The sequence below is a fragment of the Bubalus kerabau genome, chromosome 23 (genome assembly GCF_029407905.1).
Source record: "Bubalus kerabau isolate K-KA32 ecotype Philippines breed swamp buffalo chromosome 23, PCC_UOA_SB_1v2, whole genome shotgun sequence".
Taxonomy (NCBI): domain Eukaryota; kingdom Metazoa; phylum Chordata; class Mammalia; order Artiodactyla; family Bovidae; genus Bubalus; species Bubalus kerabau.
The window spans coordinates 37,414,673-37,432,630 of NC_073646.1; the positions used below are offsets into that span (position 1 = coordinate 37,414,673).

Below are 17,958 nucleotides of genomic sequence, written 5' to 3' on the forward strand. Positions count from 1 at the left end.
GATGTTAAGTTGTGCTGAGTGCCGCCCCCTCGTGCACTCCTGCCTTCCACTCTTAGCTTTGCCTTCTCACCTGTGAGTGATTCACAGGGACATTATCAGTCATAACAAAAATAACAAAGCAATTTTATCCCTGATGCCTCCTGACCACCCTAAGTTATACCTGTCCTTTGAGCTCCAACTGAAATAACTCTGAGAGAGAATATTCTGTGTTCAGTTTCCAAGTAGGGGAAAAGCCTGGTTTTACCCGAACATGGCAGTTGCCAGCAGTGTGAACCACAGGGTGGTGATAGAAAAGAACATCTTAGCAAACTGTTCCTTTCTGATTAAAAGATTGTCTTTACAAGCTCCCCAAAGATTTTTTTTTTTCTTCTTCAAGGAAATCAAACCAGTCCATCCTAAAGGAAATCAATCCTGAATATTCACTGCAAGGACTGATGCCAAAGCTGAAGCTCCAATACTTTGGTCACCTGATGTGAAGAACTGACTCATTGGAAAAGACCCTGATGCTGGGGAAGACTGAAAGCAAGAGAAGAGATAGAAGGCAGCAAAGGATGAGATAGTTAGATAGTATCACTGACTGGATGGTCATGAATTTGAGCACACTCTGGGTGACAGTGAAGGACAGGGAAGCCTGGTGTGCTGCAGTCCACGGGGTCACAAAGAGACATGATTTAGCGACTGAACAACAAATTGTTTATAGAGTTTAAGTTTTTTTTTCCACTTAAATAAAAGCAGTCAGGTGCATTAAGTATATCAATAATGAAGAACTGAAGGGTTTTTTTAATGAATAAAAATTCTCATGGACTATATCATCTACACACAGATAAATACGGTCACCAGCGTGGTTTCTTGGGAATGACGAGAGACTCTCAGCACCTTCCTCCACAAACATGGTTTCCCTCGTGTATCCCTTGCTTTGGCTGATGACAGCAACTTCCCGGTCAAGCCCCAGACCTGGGCGTCGTTCTGGCTGCGCTATTTTCCTCCCCGCATCCTCTCCCTCCACGTCTCCAGCCCATCCTGTACGACCCATTTCGGGGGCTTCCGCAGCGACCGAAGCCGTCTCTAACTTGTTCCCGACTTTGGCACCAGCCTTAACAGCAGGTCTCTCTGCTCCCCAAGTCTCCTCCAGCCCATTGGTCCTGCCTGTGCTGGAGTCATCTCTCCTAAATGCTGATTGGATGATGGCTCCTCCAAGCCATCCAAGGCCCCCTTCTCATCCCTCAGGTCAGAGTCCAGATTCTTCCTGTGGACACAGGGGCTTCTCACTTCCCGGCCCTACCCACTCTCCCGACCCTCCTCCCCTCCAACACACAGAGGGCAATGCAGAACGGCAGTGACAGCGCCCGGATGTCATTTAATGCCTTGTGCCTTTGCACATGCTAATGGCCTTCCCCCTCATCCACCCAACAAGCTCCTATTCATCTCTGCAAACCTCCTCTGTAACTTTCCCCTAGTCTGTGGAGCCTTCCCAGGGCCTGGGGGACGCCACCTTCTGGCCCCACCAGGTCCACCTCCAGCTGCCTCTGCACCTTGTACACATGCTTGATTGTGCTCATCTTCCTCCTCCTCTGTCTTCTACTTATTTGTTCATACCTCTGTCTCCTTCACTCTGGTGGGGGTTTTTCCTACATTTTTACACATTTCTACCACAAATAAGTATGGCATTCATAATCAGAAAAAAATATACACCAAGATAAAGGGAAAATAAAGGTAGTAAGGAGTACCAGCCATGGAGCACATGCTGTGTATCAGGCATTGTTCTAAGCGCTTTACCTGATAACTCATTTAATCTTTGTAGCCAGCCTGCGAGGTGGGTACTATTATTGCCCCATTTGTATTCCCTTTTCTTCAGGAAAGAAGAAAGGAAGGAGAGGAGGGAGGGGAGTTCTCCAGGCACAATAGACGGTGCAGGGAGACTCAGAGGCACTCATCACAGTCTCCCCAGATCTCCTGCCACTGATCCTTGAAGCTCTTCGCCAGCAGCTCAGTGAGTGCCGTGGGGGATACAGAGATGAACCACCCACAGCTCCTGCACTAAGGGGACGCCAGCCTAATGGGAGCCAGAGTGAGACCCCAGGAGAGGTTGGTAACCATCATGACAAGGTGTCTTTACTGACCATCTATGCGCCAGCATGGACAGGAAAGTCAGCATTATCTTCACACGATCATATGTGCTGTTAGTCATATTAACACCCCTCTTTTTATGGATGAGAACCCGATACACGATAGAGACAGTAAGCAGTGGAACAGGGGTTCAAACCCAGGCAGTCTGGCTCTGGAGCTTGGGCTCTTAATTACACCACGGTGTGTTGACTCTGCAAATTAAACAGGGAGTCACAGGAAGCTGGCTGGTGTTCCACGTGGACAGAGCACGTGGCCGGCACAAAAAAGCTTCAGTGAGCAAATAGCATTAAAGCTGAATTGAGAACAGGGGTCAGTAAATACAGGCAACTGTTCCTTTTTTAGTTACGAGGGTGTGACTTCTCCTTCCCTCAAGACTCCATCATGTTTCCCTGGATACCACCCCAGACCATCTTGACATCAGTCACTGTCATCATCATGCCCGCGTGCAGGACCTTCTGTGCTGTGTGTTGTTCTGTGTGGTACAACACTCAGGCTGGGGGCAGGCAGACATCATCACGACAAAACTGTCCAGAACTGTGAAATACCACTGCAATCCTCTTCCCTCCCGGTCTGCCTTACCACAGTGTGGACTCCAGACGAAAAGTTCCAATGAAAAGGAAGTTCAGATGGTCTCTTTTGCAGGAAGAGGCTGATGCATCATCAGACTCATGGAGTAGCAAGTGACCAAAAAAAATTACTCATAAAGCTTATGTAACCTGTCTTGTATCCTGAATTAAACATAGAAGTTCTCAGTAATTCATATCTGCTCTAATTACACCATAGAAACACCGAACTTCACCAGCTGAATGATCCTCTGGGGTAACCCCACCCCCTTTTCTTTACGTCTCACACCTGTTCGTGGACTGTCACTCTGTCCTGTCAGATTTCACCACTGACTCCACAACCCACCACAGAGGCCTCTCCGCTCACCAGCCTCCCCAGGACCCCCAGCCCCTTCCTCATGTGCTTGCCACTTACTTCCACCACTGTGTCTTTGCTGGTACCGTTCCCTGTTTGCAGCGTCCTGCCCTTCTTTCCAGGTTGCTGAATTCCCAGTATGTTCACAACTGGGGGAAAGCACTCCAAGCCCAAGGACAGCAGATGCAAAGGGCTCTTGCAGAGGGCTGTTTGCCACATTCGCAGTCTAGTGAGGGGTGCTGCCATCTAGGAAGGGTTGTGCTCTGAAAGTCGACTCTCAGATGGGAGGGATTTTCTCACAAAGAATTCTTGATGCTCGATTCCAGTTGAAATGGATGGAAAATTTCCCCAGATATTACATGCAAGGATTAACTGCTGGTGTGAATCTTGTCTTTTCACATCTGAGTCCCTGGCCCGGTACATCTTCTACTAAGCAGCAGCCTACATGGGCATCCACTGGTCTCCACGGCGTGAATCCTCCATTGCTCCACCAAGGCTGGCCACTTGGCAAAGCCTTTGCTTGAGCTTGTGTGTTGTTTTAAAAACAACTTTATTGAGATGTAATTCATCACCATATCCAGTGGTCTTTAGTATCCAGAGTGTGTAACCACTCTGGATAACAATTTGACGTATCATACTAAAAAGAAACCTCGCACCCTTTAACAGTCATTCCTCACTTCCCAACTCCCCCAGCCCTAGACAACTTACCAGTCTACTTTCTGTTTCCATGCATTTGCCTGTTCTAGACGTTTCATGTTAACTGGAATCATAGTCATACAATATGTGGCTTTTCTTGTCTAAGCTTCTTTCACTTAATATAATGCTGTCATTTCACCTATGTATGTGGCAGTGTGGAATCTATACATCATCCTTTTTATGGCTAAATAATATTCTATTCTATGGATAACTCCATTTTGTTTATTCTTTCATCCACTGATGGAAACATTTGGGCTTTTTCTTCTTTTTGGCTATTATGAATCATGTTGCTTTGAACATTTGTGTGCAAGTTTTTGTGTGGATGTTTTCATTTCTCTTGGGTACGTATCTAGGGTAGGAATTTCAGTCAAATGCTGTATTTAATGAGGAAATGCCAGACTGGCTTCCAAAGTGGTTGTCACATTTTACATTCTCACTGCCAGGGTATGAGCTTCTGACTTCTCTGCATCCTCAACACTTGATGTTTTCTTTTTTTATTACAGCCATCCTAGTGGGTATGATATGGTTTCATTGTGGTTTTGATTTGCCTTTTTCTCATGGCTATCTTGAGTACCTTTCCTTTACATAAACTTATTGTCCACAGGTTTATCTTTTTCCTTTGCCTGTCTTCAATTGGTTGTCATTACTCAGATGTAAATATATTCAACATAAAAGTGCCTTATCACATATACACGATTTGCAAAAATGTTCTATCATTCTGTGGGTGGTCCTTTCACTTTCTTGACAGCGTCCTTTAAAGCACTTTGATGACGTCCTATTTCTTTCTCCTTTGCTCCCTTATGCTCTTGGTATCTGGAGTACGCTGGACAGAGAGGTGGAGGCTTTGCTGCTCACACACACTGGGAGTAGGACTGCAAGATAAGATGCCCAGATACTCTAACCCTAATTTCAGACATTGAATAGTTTTTTCAGTATAAGAAGTATGTTCCAAATATATTGTTTACCTGGAATCCAAATGTGCTTTTATTTGCTAAACCGGGAAGCTCGGCCAGGGGTCCTGTGTATGTGTGCATATGACTGTGTGTCTGTGTGACATATGAGGCAATGCTCACAAGCATCTTCAAACCAAGCCGGCCTCACAGTCCCGGGGACAGTGACCTTCCCAGCCCACCAGGGGTCCTCAAACGCTCTCCTGGAGCCGAGCAGGCACTGGCCTCCTAACTGTGGGAGGTGGGCACTGGGGCTGAGCAGAGCTCAGGTAGACCAGTGGTCTTCCCCCATCTCTGAAGGTCCCCAGCAGACCTAAGCACTGGTTGCTGACATCAGCACCAGCTCAGCACTGCATCCGGTACTGACTTGCCCTCCTCTCTCCTTGCTTCCTTACTCCTGCTTCCTCTAGTCCCCTAAATAAATGCTCTGCTCCCAGGCCCTTATCCTGGGCTCTGTCTTAGGGGAAATCCAAACTCTGACAGTTGGTACTGGAAGTGGCCCTAGAAATTGAGTGCTCAGGATGGGATTCTGGAACAGGTGGTTAAAAAAAAAAAGAGAGAGACTGGTGATAAACTCAATGGTGGTTGGTTCTGTGACCCGCATGTTACTGGGACAGAAGCAGTTATAAGGGCTGCAGAGTTTCCCTCTCTCAAGCTTTGAAGAAAGAAAACAATAGACTTGGGTCAGCCAACTATCTATTGAGGGCACGTTGTGACAGCCAGAAGTCCTCCGGGTAGTGTTTAAGGGTGCACCTTCTGCAGTGAAGGCAGGCTGCTCTGAAAATCAGGTGCAAGGTTTAGTTGTAAGGGTGGCAGAGCTGCAAAGGTGGCTAAACAAAAAGCCTCGCCTAGTCACTGAGGCCAAATTCCAGGCCCTGACTGGGGTCCTGGTAGCCGAGACATTTCAGTAGCAGTGCTTATCACCTGGAATCCTAAATTCCCCCGAGCCCTCTGGCCTAACAAAAGCACCTCCCTTCCCCCTTGATGCAGAAGAGCCTCATTTTGCCTGAAGACCATGCAAAGATCCCACCTGACTCAGGTGCCTCTCAAGATTAAAGCCCGTTCTCCTCAAAATCTGTCCCCACCTTCCCCAATACATACAGACTGCAATATTGTGATTTATGACAAATATGAATGTAGTCACTAGACAATCTGAGCAGGCCCATAAGTCACAAGGGGTGTAAGCAGGAGACCCACATTCCCACGTCCTTTACCTTTGCTGAACTGATGTCTCTCTGCTCACACCTATGGCTTTATTTCCCTTTGATGTGGTGGAACAAACAAGTAGGGTTTCTGTCTCACAGAGGGTTCAGCTCAGTATTTTGATGTGTGAACCAAAAATGTGCTGATTTACACAGCCCTGCTCAGGAGTGGCCCTAAAGGCCAGAGAGGGGAAACTGGTGGGCAGAGCTGTGAGCTGTGTACTGAGCACCAACTTTTCGTGGAAGGAGAAAGTGTCTCCTGGGCTGTGGCTTGGCTAGACGACAGGTCGGCAAAGATTAAGGCTGAAAGTCTGGGACAAAGAGATCGGAGGAAGATTTCAGCTGATGGACTCATGGGAGCTAAAGAAGTGTTTGGACCTTTGTCTCACTTCAATGCCCATCAGAAAGTACCACTGCAGAGTCAGGATTGTAAGGGACAGGACAGACCTGGGGTCCAGGCCCTTCTCACCAGAGGACGAGACGCAGGTCTCTGGGCTTAGCAGGTTTCCTATTGTTCCTGATCTGGACCAGCAGCTCCAGTGGGGGCCAGAAAGACACCCAGCTGCGCCTAATCACTTAATTCTGTGGGCCTCCGTGAGGATCTGTTCATATCCAAGCATTACTGAATCTTTTTCAATAATGACTCCCTCACCTCCCGCCCTAACATATTTGGCTGGTGCAAGGACTCATTACCTGTAGTTTAATCTTATTCCAGGATGGCACGTGAGGCAGTTTCCTGTGGTCAGAACTGGTACTAGACATGACACTTTCTTGCTGTCCTCAATCCTGGCATGTCAGGTTTGCGTGAACGCTAGAGCGGCAGCAGCAAAGAGACATTTCAATGACTACCAATAAGAGATGGAAAAAAACTCACAAAGATAAGCAACCAACAGGAGCAAAGAGTGAAGTCGGGTTTCCAAGTAACAGGAGGACCAACTGGCCAAAAGCCACACCTGAAACCAGAGAGTCTGCAGTCACAGGGAAAAGACAAGGTCGACTGATTTAAGGTAAAATCATACTCTGTATTACTGGCTTCTGGAACTCAGAAGGAAGTGTCTCAAGGAGTCAAGATTTTCAGACTTTGGCAGAGACAGAGTACACAAGACCAAAAAGGATGTGAGGCTGACAGAATGTTCCCAAAGACAAAAAAAGAAACAGTGTTCAGTATGTAGGAAAAGCACAACAAAGACCAAGCTGCAGCTGCTCTACATACCTGGTCGCAACTTCCTAACACACATTCACAAGTACTCAAAAGTTCCATTTACCCCAAATCCAAATTTTCCAAAAGCAAAACCAGTAGGAAGCTTCCTCTTTCTAGAATAGGGTTGATTAACATTTTTTTTTTTACAATAACAGTCCTGAGGCATTACAAGAACTTTTAAAGTTTATTCTGAATCAGATTAAACTGTGTTCAACATGGCTCATTTCTTTACAAGTCATAATCTTGAGTATATGTTAAAACAGCTAAACAGTTTTAATGCTTTTTCTTTAATTATACTGGATACACAGCAGTGTAACTATACAAAAGGCAATGCCGGCATGGTGTATGGGACGTGAAGTGTGGTGAGGGGACCCTGCCCCAGTGAGTTGGTGGGCAGGTGAGGAACCCACCCTGTCCCTGCCTGAGCTCTCACTCCATCCCCTTGACATTGAGTCAAACAAACAAAATCTACTCCATAGTTAACTTTGCCATTATTGGGCTGTCTCTAGCATTCACGTTCTAAAGTAAGAAAAACAAAAACCACCAAAAGATCGCACCTGACAGTTAAGATCCTTCTCCCTCTACAATGTGGACTTTCTGATGTTTGGAAAGATTGGACTTACTACAGAAGGTTTTCCCACAATCACTACACCAATAGGGCTTTTCCCCAGTATGGATTCTATGATGTTTATTAAAATTGGAGCTGTGGTTGAAGGCTTTCCCACACTCCTTACATTTATACGGCTTCTCTCCAGTATGGAGTCTCTGGTGAGAACTAAGACCCGCATGCTGACTAAAGCTCTTCCCACACTCGTTACACTGATACGGCTTCTCCCCGGTGTGTATTCGGTAGTGGCGAATGAGGCTGCCTTTGCCACTGAAGGCTTTGCCGCAATCTTTACACTGGTAAGGGGCCTCTTCAGTGTGCATTCGCTGGTGCTTAAGGAGGTCTGAGCTCTGACCGAAGGCTTTCCCACACTTACAGTCATAGGGCCGGTCCACCAGGTGTGTTCTGTAGTGAAGGGTGAGGTTGGAGCTGTGGCTGAAAGCCTTCCCACATTTGGTGCACACATATGGTTTCTCCCCAGTGTGTGTTCTCCGGTGTTTAGTGAGGTTGGAGCTATTACTAAAGGCCTTCCCACACTCAGCACATATGTAACGTCTCTCTCCCGGGGCAGGTTTAGTCACTACTTCTCTACCTTTAGCAGAACCTTTGTCTTGGAGAGGGGGTTTTGTTCCTCTCTCCTTTTCTGGATTTACCCACTGCCTTTCTAACCTGGCCTCACATTTATCGGTGATAATCATGGGAAGTGTATCCCTTCTGAATCCTTCTGCATGAGATTCTTCAGAACTTCCCTCCTTATCTGTTGATTCCTCATTCTGGGTCTTCGACTTACGATCTGAAACAGTAAGCAGGATAAGGACATGTCAGTTGCTTCCTGTCATGAGAAAAAAACCTAAATGAGAAACAGAAATCAGGTGACACTGATGGATTCTAAGGGGTAACCAAATACCATTCTACAAAGTCACAGTATCACGTTTAAGACAAACAGGTCATTATCAGATCTAGTTTACAATGCCAGACTTTCACGCAAGCCCCTACCAGAAGCTATCATGGCATGAGGAGTACACAGCGCTGTCTGCCAGGAGAACTTCATATATAGAGGGAAATTAGGCAAAACTTCAGGCAAAACTAAGCATACTGAGACAGCAACAAAGAAGGTGGGTGATGTTCAGGCAGAAAGAAACAAGAAAGAAAGATTGTAGAAGGGTCAAAGTTGGTAGCAGAAAGTAAAAAGCATAATTAAGGGCGAAGAGGCTAATGGCAAACTCACAAAATTCGGATTCTCACAGAAGTTGAATGTATTTAATAGCAATAAAAGAGAACGTTTGGTCCATTTATAATCATTCTAATCCCAGATTCTTGTTAGTTTGAATGACAGTACTTAACTCCTATGAGGGTTTAACTCTCATCATTTAAACTATCAATACATGTTTCCTGTCATTCTCTCAGTTACAAAGCAACTCTTGAAATCTGACTGAAGTCATTAAGCTTTTTTAGACCATTTCACTAGGCAGTCACACCTCTTAAAAGTCCACCTACCCATCCACACACAGAAAAGGAGAAAAAGAGAAATCCACACTGAAAACTGATGATAGCAGGGCCGCTAAGTCATGAACAAATGAACCAGCACCATCTCTTATCAGTTCATTCAACCTGCCCTCACCTCTGTGAACAGTCCCCTTACCAAACTTCAGCTCTCCCTTCAAGAGTGTGTCATTTGTTCCCACGCCAAGACTGACTGAGACACATCTGAGGGAAAAAAGGAACTCATTTTGCCTGTCAGCCCAGGGAACCTCCTGACAATCAGGAATGAGGATGACTGTTTCTTCCACCACAAAGGCCTGGGGCACCAAGCCGGGGCCTGAGAGATGGTCTTACCTCGAACCTTCCTCAGCACAGGAGTGAACTTCTCCTCTTCACCAGTCTCTTGGATGTAGAGGGGCCCCCAGGACTCGTATCTGTGACTGGTCTCCACAGACTCTAGCTGCGGGCTGCTCAGGGACTCCTCTGCCATTCCTGAGGGTGACATCTTCTCCCATGACCGTTTCTGCTCACGGGGAGGTGGGGATGCCTAGAGACAAATGAAAGGCTGGGTCTGTGCACAGCTCACTTTAAGAACCAGAATGAAAGAAAATCTCAGAACAGCTATGTAGAACCTCTAGGAAAGAGACCCTCCATTCCATTCAACTCCCAAGGGTAATCCCTCAATTCCACACAGGATAACACAAGAAAACCAGGAGGAAAGACGGTCTAGCTCGGCGGAAGGTCCTGTCAGTCGCTCTCAGCGTGTGGACACACCCGCCCCTGCCTGGTCCGCTGGGCTCTCAATCTCGCGGGGGAGGGTGCCCCGGCCTACCTGCGGTGCCGGCTCATCCAGCTCCCGTTCCAGATCCTCCAGGAGAGTGACGGCCTCTTCGGCGCTCTCCGGGCAGTGCTCCTGCACCCAGGCCTGGAGCTCCTGGGGCAGGATGGTCAGGAACTGCTCGAGCACCAGCAGCTCCAGGATCTGCTCCTTGGTGTGGATCTCGGGCCGCAGCCACTCGCAGCAGAGCACCCGGAGCTGGCTGAGGGCCTCCCGGGGGCCAGGGGTGTCGTGGTACCCAAACTGCCTGAAGCGCTGGCGGAATATCTCCATGGGAAGGCGCTTCCCTTTCTCTTCCTCCTCCTCAATCTTCACAATCACAGGCCCCTGCTCCTGTGGAGGCCTAGGGCCCAGAACTGTGGCCATGCCCAGCACCTTCATCTTGGAGGTACTCCAGAAACAGCTGTCACTACAGACAGGATTCCGTGGAGCAGGAATATTGGTTCCTGTGGGTTTCTGGTTCTTTAGGGCTACACGTTAAACCTATGAAAATATGATTACCATAAAATTATCAAAAGAAAAAGTATGCTTTTTGGTCTCTAAGAAATTGTGGAACTTATAGCCACTATAAAAATACCATATAATGACGACTATCAAAAATCTTGCTAGCGTCAGCTCAGCAATATTCTGTTTTGATCTGATTTTGTCTTCATTCTCTGAAAGAGTGATCTGTGGCTCAATTCCACTTTTGCATAGCTAGCTGAAGAAAATGAAAACACTCATTCAAGAATATACATGGGCCTTCCCTGGTGGCTCAGTTGGTAAAGAATCTGTCTGCAATGTAGGGGATCCAGGTTCAATCCCTGGGTGGGGAAGATCCCCTGGAGAAGTGGCCACCCACTCCAGTCTTCTTGCCTGGGAAATCCCACAGATAGAGGAGCCTGTGGGTGGGCTACAGTCCATGAGGTCACAAAGAGTTGGACATGACTTAGAGACTAAACCACTCAATATTCATACCAGCATTATTTACAACTGCCAAGATATGGAAGCATCCTAAGTGACCATCAACAGATGAACAGCTAGAAAGGGGTGTGCGCGCGCAAATACTACTCAGCCATAAAAAAGAACGGAACCATCTGCAACAACATGGATGGATGGACTTGGGGGGTATTATGCTTAGTGCAACAAGCCAGAGAGAGAAAAACAAATACTGTACATTGTCACTTACATGTGAACTCTAAACAATAAAACCAGTGAATGTAACAAAAAAGAAACAGACCCACAGATACATAGAACAAACTAGTGATTACCAGTAGGGGACAGAGAAAGGGGGAGATGGAAAAGTAGAAAGTGAACTGACAACAGAATCACCCTATTATTAAACATACTCTGAAAGAAAACTCCGTAAGTTAATTAATCTTACATGCTTATGACTGGCCTTCCTGACAAGCATGTTTTCAAACTCTAAGCAGCATCTTTCCTGTCATATATGTGTTCTTATACTGGATCTGAGTAAGGAAAATTCCAGCAGTCTCAATAAGGAGCGAAAGACATATCCCCTCCCTTTGGAACCTCCCTCCCCACCCCACCCATCTAGGTTGATACAGAGCCCCTGTCTGAGTTTCCTGAGCCATACAGCAAAGTATGCTCATTTCTAACATGCATGTCAGCCTCCATGGATCTGGTCTGACTGCACCTGAAATATCTTGCACACACACACACAATATACACATAATCACCATGAAGGAAAAAAGGAAAAACACTAACTGTGATATTTCTGGGATAGAGAATTATGTATGAGTTCAATTTTTAAAAGTCTTTTTCATTTTCTAAATTTTCTTTAGTGGATATTACTTTTGTAACTAGAAAAGTCATAAAATCTTTAAAGGATCATAAGCAGTTTTTAACAAACCAAGATAGATTTTACTTCTAATGCCCAAATTCTATGGCCTTCAAAAAAAAACAAAAAACAACCCAGGAAAACAAAAAAGCACCAATTCCAGCCCATGCAGAACCTTCCAACAAAGGTACATGTCTGTTACAGCTTTTATATCATGTATTTAGTTTTACGCATTTGGTAAATATGTATTTAATACATATATTTTATATGACTCTTCCCCTTTATTTCTGTGATCAATTTGGGTAATTAAAAATACAGGAAATGGGGTTCTAAGAATGAAACCTCAATATGCAACCTCGCTTTTATGAGAAAGTTGGTAATTATCAGCTGCTAATTCGTGCAGAATTCTAGGGATGATAGCTGAACTCCCCTCTATGGTACCCCAACTCTGAAGCATCCTACAAGGCACTACTGCTCCTGCACAGGACCAGAGTCAGCACTGAACACTCCTTTATGCTGCCCTCTGCAGTCAGTATGCCACTGAAGCTCCCAGGATGAGGGTTACTTGAAAACTGAGCAGGGAAGCACTGCCGTCTTGTCTCTAGCACTTAGGAACAACTCTGTAACTTAACTATTACAGAATTTCCTACTCTGGCCAGAGGAGGGCACCCCAAGAACAGGGAGACTCTCCATTGGGTGGCTCAGCTTCTGGGATTCAGCCTGGGAAATTCAGACCCTAGGGGTTATAACGCGGCACAGGAGGCATTAAACAGGGTGTGTCCTGCGTCACGTTCACATAGTAACTGTTACCCAGAACTTAATCCAAACACAGATGCCACTACATCAAACCATTGCCTTTGCAAAACACTTTAGGAAGAAAATTTTCCTAAATGTTACTGCTGAGTACCGTCAGTAGTAACTGAGCCCAGGAGCTCAGTGATTTATTGTAGCACACCAGTTTTGCAGTGCCCGCAATTCAAATTCATGCCTCAGTAAGGCCACCAACATGTGGCAGGCTGGGCGCCTGGAGCCTTCTTCCTAATTGCACTCACTCTCCTTGATATCATCTGGTTGAGTGGCTTTAATTACCATCTATGTATTCACATTCGCCAATTCACACTCTCCAGCCTGGACGTCTCTTCTGAGCGCCAGACTCTTACAACCAACTACCCACTTGACCTTGCCACCAGCATGTCCAGCGGCTTCCCAAACTTAACGTGTCCAAAACTGCACTTCCCATCATTCCTCCAAAGCTACTCATCTCAGTGAACGGCAATTCTACTGTTCTGTTTTCTGGAGCAAAAAAACCCTGGTCATTCCTGACTCCTCTTTCACATTCTACACACAATTCAGGAGTAAATCGTTATCTCTACACCCAAGAGATTCAGAATTCAACCACATCTCACTTCCTCCAACACTGCTGTCCCAGTCCATCATCTGTGCCTTTTTTCTTTTTTCTGCCCCACCACACAGCATGCAGGCTCTTAGTTCCCTCACCAGGGACCAAACTCAAGCCCCCTGCAGTGGAAGCACAGAGTCTTAACCGCTGGACCACCAAGGAAGTCTCGGTTGTCTATAAAATATTATACATCAGATCACATCATTCCTCTGTTCACACCTTTCAAAGCTTCGTATCTCATACGGACTAAAAGCCAAAATCATCACAAGGCAAAAAACAAGGCCTCAAGGATTTCAATCCCTGTTGCCTCTTGGATTTCCTTGTCCTTTGTCTCTCCTCTTTCTTCCACCTGTCAGACTGGTAAAGAATTTTTTTTTTTTTAATCTGATAATGGTTTATTCCCACCCTTACCCTGTCAAAGCCAGTATTTGGTCTTGACCAAACATCTGGTCATGCTGAGTTTGTCTAAAGGTTCATTTAGGGATGCCCTCCAGATCTTGGCTTCTCAATTTTTCTCAATAAATAGTTTATAAAATAAAAAAGCATGTGAATAGAAAACAGAGGTTTCATTACTCACATTGTCTTCAACCACAATGAACTATCTTCTTTGAGCTATCTAGACTGTTTAGCACAAAAGGGCCAAAGAGCAAAAGTTCATAGTCTACAAGCAGAGGTGTTTGTTCTGTTCCGAGTTTTTTCCCCTCCTTTAGGCCAATTTCCCAACGCTTACACGCCCCCCAAAAGTGCCCCAAATCCCATTCTAGAAGATCAGGCATAAATGAAGCAAATTATTATAAATTCTAACAATTAAATGGGATTTACCTATTGCTGCTAGAATGCTTTTTTCCCCTAGAACTTTTAAAATGTTGCTGCTACTGCTGCTGCTAAGTCGCTTCAGTCATGTCCGACTCTGTGCGACCCCATAGACGGCAGCCCACCAGGCTCCTCTGTTACCCTTTTGTAACTGAAAATTCCTACGCAGGCAAATCTGATCATTTTGAGGCACAGATTTCTACTGTTGGATAGTTTTCTGAGTTTCTTGCTTCTTTAAACTGCACCAAATTCTGCATCACTTTTTCTCTTTCTTCACTGATCCTAGTTCGCTCCTAGTCCAAAACTTACTTTCTCCGTAGTAGCCTTCCAACACCTGAGAACAGTTGTCTTGCTTAACTCTTTTCTTCACAACTCTTCCAACTGTTCCTTTTATAACAGGAGTTTCTAAGTACCTCACTCACCAGATCACCTTTCTCTAGACAAACTGTAAGTAAACGGCCCTCTAAAATGGGTTTCTAAACTTGAGCAGATTCCTGTTACGTACTTTCTAACCTGAACAATGCCCAACGGACTTAGTCCCTCCCATATTTCAGACAATACACACGACTTCCCAGGCTCAGTTTCTCACACGAGGCTCCCAACCCTCGGGCGAATTCTTAAATCAATTAGCCTTGAATTTGGACCGCCTACTTAGAGCCGGGAAATAAGAGAAAACATCCCTGTTCTAGCTGACTGGCGACTGGGCTCAGCGAAGGCAGAAAAAAACTGCTTTGTAACGCGAAAGAGACCAACTTTCACTTGTTAAACCCGGGGGTGGGGGCAGGGGCGGAAATGCTTTTAGGAGAGCAAAGGCCTCCGCCATCTGGGCCTAGGTAGGGACAGAGGCCTCCTCCCACCTCCCTCCCAGGACCGGTCTGGGGAGTCCCCAGAGGCCACAGCTGCCTAATCCACTCGTCCCTCCCCGCACCCTTTCGGCGGAAACTCCCTCTTCCGCCCGCCACGCGAACCGTGGACCAGGAGGCTCACCGTGAGTCAGAGCCGCTCGGGCCGCTGGGACACCTCAACGCGCACCGCGGCCGGCGCAGCCGGAAGTACGTAATAGCTCCGCCCGCGGAGAGCTGCGAGGGGCCTCAGCGGCCCCTCTAGGAACTCGGGAGGTCTTCTCTGCATCTCGGTGTCTCGGGTTCGCCGGAGGTTCCTGCTCCGCAGGGACTAGTGGAGAGAAGCCCCCGCAACGTGAACAGCCGGGGACCTAGTCCGCACCTCCCCTTTTTTTTTCCGCACTCCTTTTTTTTTAAACTAAGAAAGGGCCGACTAGACGAAGTCTTGGCGGTCTTCGCACCCCGCCGCTTCTCGCCGGGCCGGAGAGGCGTGGGCCGTGCGCGGTGACCTCGGTTCCCCCTCCTGGACTTGAGGCCAGTTCTCCTGTGATCCTTAGGCTGGTCACAGCGTGGGAACTCGGTCCCCGTTTATGAACATGGAGTTCCACACTTAGCCCTCTAAGCCCGAGATTCAGTTCTCTGTCTACCGGCGGCATCCAGCTGAAGTAGCTGTGCCCTTGGGCCTCTGTGGGTTCTAAGCTTCCGGGACAGAGATCTCTGATGTCACCTTATAGGTGCACCTGATGTCGCAGCACTCGGTACGGAGGTCCGTGCCTACGTTATCAACCCCCTCCCCCCCACCCCCGCTCTTGCTCAATTGCAATTAGGGACTAACTGTAAATAAGGGTTTGATCCCTCAAAAGGCACACATGTTGGGACTTCCGTGGTGGCTTAGTGGCAAAGAATCCGCCTGCCAATGTAGGAGACACAGGTTCTATCCCTAAGTAGTACGATCCCGCATACTGCAGAGCAACTCAGCGGATGCACCACGACTATTGAGGCTGTACTCCATAATAAGAGAAGCAACCGCAATGAAAACGGCGCACAACTAGGGAGGAGCCCCTGCTCTCAGCAACTAGAGAAAAGACCACACAGCAAATAAAGTTAACCAGTGTGGTTGGTGGCTTGCTGGGATGTGGCATCTGCATTTCAGAATTGTTTTGGCTTCCAAGAACCTCATACTCTTCCCAATGAATTCATTCAACAATCACATACAAAGAAACTTATGGAGAGTTCTACTTGCAAAAAGTTCAATTAAACATTTGCTTTCCTGTAATTTCAACTCATTGATCCTAGTCTTTTTTGTTTTTTTAAAACTGTGCCACAAGGCTTGTGGACTCTTAGTTCCCCAATCACAGATGGAACCCAGGCCCTCAGCAGTGAAACCACCAAATCTTGACCACTGAACCATCAGGGAATTCCCATGTTGATCCTAGTTTTGCCTGAGCTTTTCCTCTCACAAAATGCATGTGGTAGTTCTTGTCAGCCCCTTCAAAATATTTGGAAATTGCCACGATTGTCCCAAAGATCAGCTACAACAGTTTCACAATCTTGTCTGAAAGTTGTTCCTGAATCTTGCAATGTGAAGTGTAACATGACCCTCTGAGGGCCCTCGGTTTCTTAAACAAATCTCCATACTCCGCCATATTCTCCCCCTTCACTGTCTACATTACTCAGTTTTCTTTTGTTTTGGAAGATTTGGTTTGAAAAGAAAAAGGGGGGGAGTCCCCTTCCCTTTGTAGCAGAAATCTGGAAAGCGAAATGCTACGCTGGTTATTTTAAGTCTCGGCTCCCTCCTCTGTTTTGGACAGGGTGGTTGTTTTTTCTCTCCAAGAGAGCTGCTTTCAGAATCTTTGTCCCTTAAGTTTCACTCTTATTTTTGCTGCTATCACTATGCTTTGCCAGTAGAGGGTGATCAAACCTTGATTTCTCTTAAAACAAGGAAAGCTCCTTGCCTATCACAGCTCTAAAACTGCTCCCCCCACCCCCACCCCCAGGAATTCACCTGTACAGCCTGTTGGGAAGTTGCAAAGACATTCACTCAGCTACAGAAAATGAAAAGAGAATCAAGGTGATGTAGTTAGACAACCCCATAGCTTAGACCTGGAACTCTGTGCTAATGAGACTTGGCGGACTTGAAGATGCAATTTAATTACCTGGAAAAGGGGCGTAATAACAACCTCCTCTGACAACTTTAAAGCGCCTGGATCACAGGAGAGTGAGCTAGCTTTGTAATTAGCTGTACCAATACTAAGGACATTTTAATTTTCAAAACTCTGGGCTACAATATTTTTCTCATTTCCTGTGTTTTAATGTCGGCTTCCCATGCCCCACCGCCATGGATGTGGCTCTGCCCATCGCAGATCCTTTTTTTGTTATCCTACCTTTTCTGGAGAAGGCCACCTGTCTTAACAAGAGAAGATAGTTTCCTGCCAAGGCTTTTACAGGATAGCATGTTGCCAGCTCATTGCCCCTTGTCGTGGAAGAACCTAGAAAAAAACTGCATTATCTCTGAGTAGATGGAGATCACAAAGGGCCTGTGGCCCAACCCTCCCACTTGCAAAATCCCTTCCTGCCCAGGACCCCAGGTGTCACAGCGGACCTGATTCGATGCAGCAACCTGCTCTGGCTGACTTGGCAACAAGGTTCCTTCTCCCAGCGACTTCCACTGGGGTCACTCCTCCTGGTTGTGCAACTTGGGCCCTACAAAACCCCGGGGGGCCACCATTCATCTCATCAGGGAGTTGTACAGTTTAATATTTATTTGGCTGTGCTGGCTCTGAGTTGCAGCACGTGGAACCTAGTTCCCTGACCAGGGAGAGAAGCCTTGCCCCCTGCATTGAGAGGGTGGAGTCTTAGCCACTGGACCCCCAGCGAAGTCCCTGGAGTTGTGTGGTTATCACAACTCGCCAGCACAAGGCAGCCAAGTGTCTTGAGAAGAGGTGCCTTTTTCTAATTTGCCTCTGCCAGGACAATTAGAGGCTGAGGCTGGGCAGAGCTGGTTTTATGTATCTGCCTTACTCGTTGCAGAACCTATTATTCCTGACACCCAGGGCGTGGTCTGACAATGTTTACTGAAAGGGATTTAAATCTATTTCCTGGA

General features: G+C 46.6%; 1 protein-coding gene across 4 annotated transcripts in view; it reads right to left on the bottom strand.

Moving 5' to 3' along the window:
- Window positions 1-7,259: 7,259 nt before the first annotated feature.
- The window catches only part of ZKSCAN1 (zinc finger with KRAB and SCAN domains 1), a 32,017-nt gene continuing 21,318 nt past the window's right edge, over window positions 7,260-17,958 (bottom strand). Inside the window, exons 1-4 of one of the 4 annotated variants that reach the window (XM_055561985.1) lie at window positions 15,001-15,125; window positions 10,016-10,504; window positions 9,538-9,730; window positions 7,260-8,494 (exon numbers count right to left, since the gene is read on the bottom strand). In XM_055561985.1, the coding sequence (XP_055417960.1) occupies window positions 7,659-8,494; window positions 9,538-9,730; window positions 10,016-10,402 (1,416 nt within the window). In that variant the 5' untranslated portion in view covers window positions 10,403-10,504; window positions 15,001-15,125 and the 3' untranslated portion in view covers window positions 7,260-7,658. Of the gene's footprint in view, window positions 8,495-9,537; window positions 9,731-10,015; window positions 10,505-13,777; window positions 14,279-14,322; window positions 14,916-15,000; window positions 15,126-17,958 lie in introns of those variants that run through there. The other 3 variants (XM_055561986.1, XM_055561987.1, XM_055561988.1) reach the window with 3 other exon arrangements.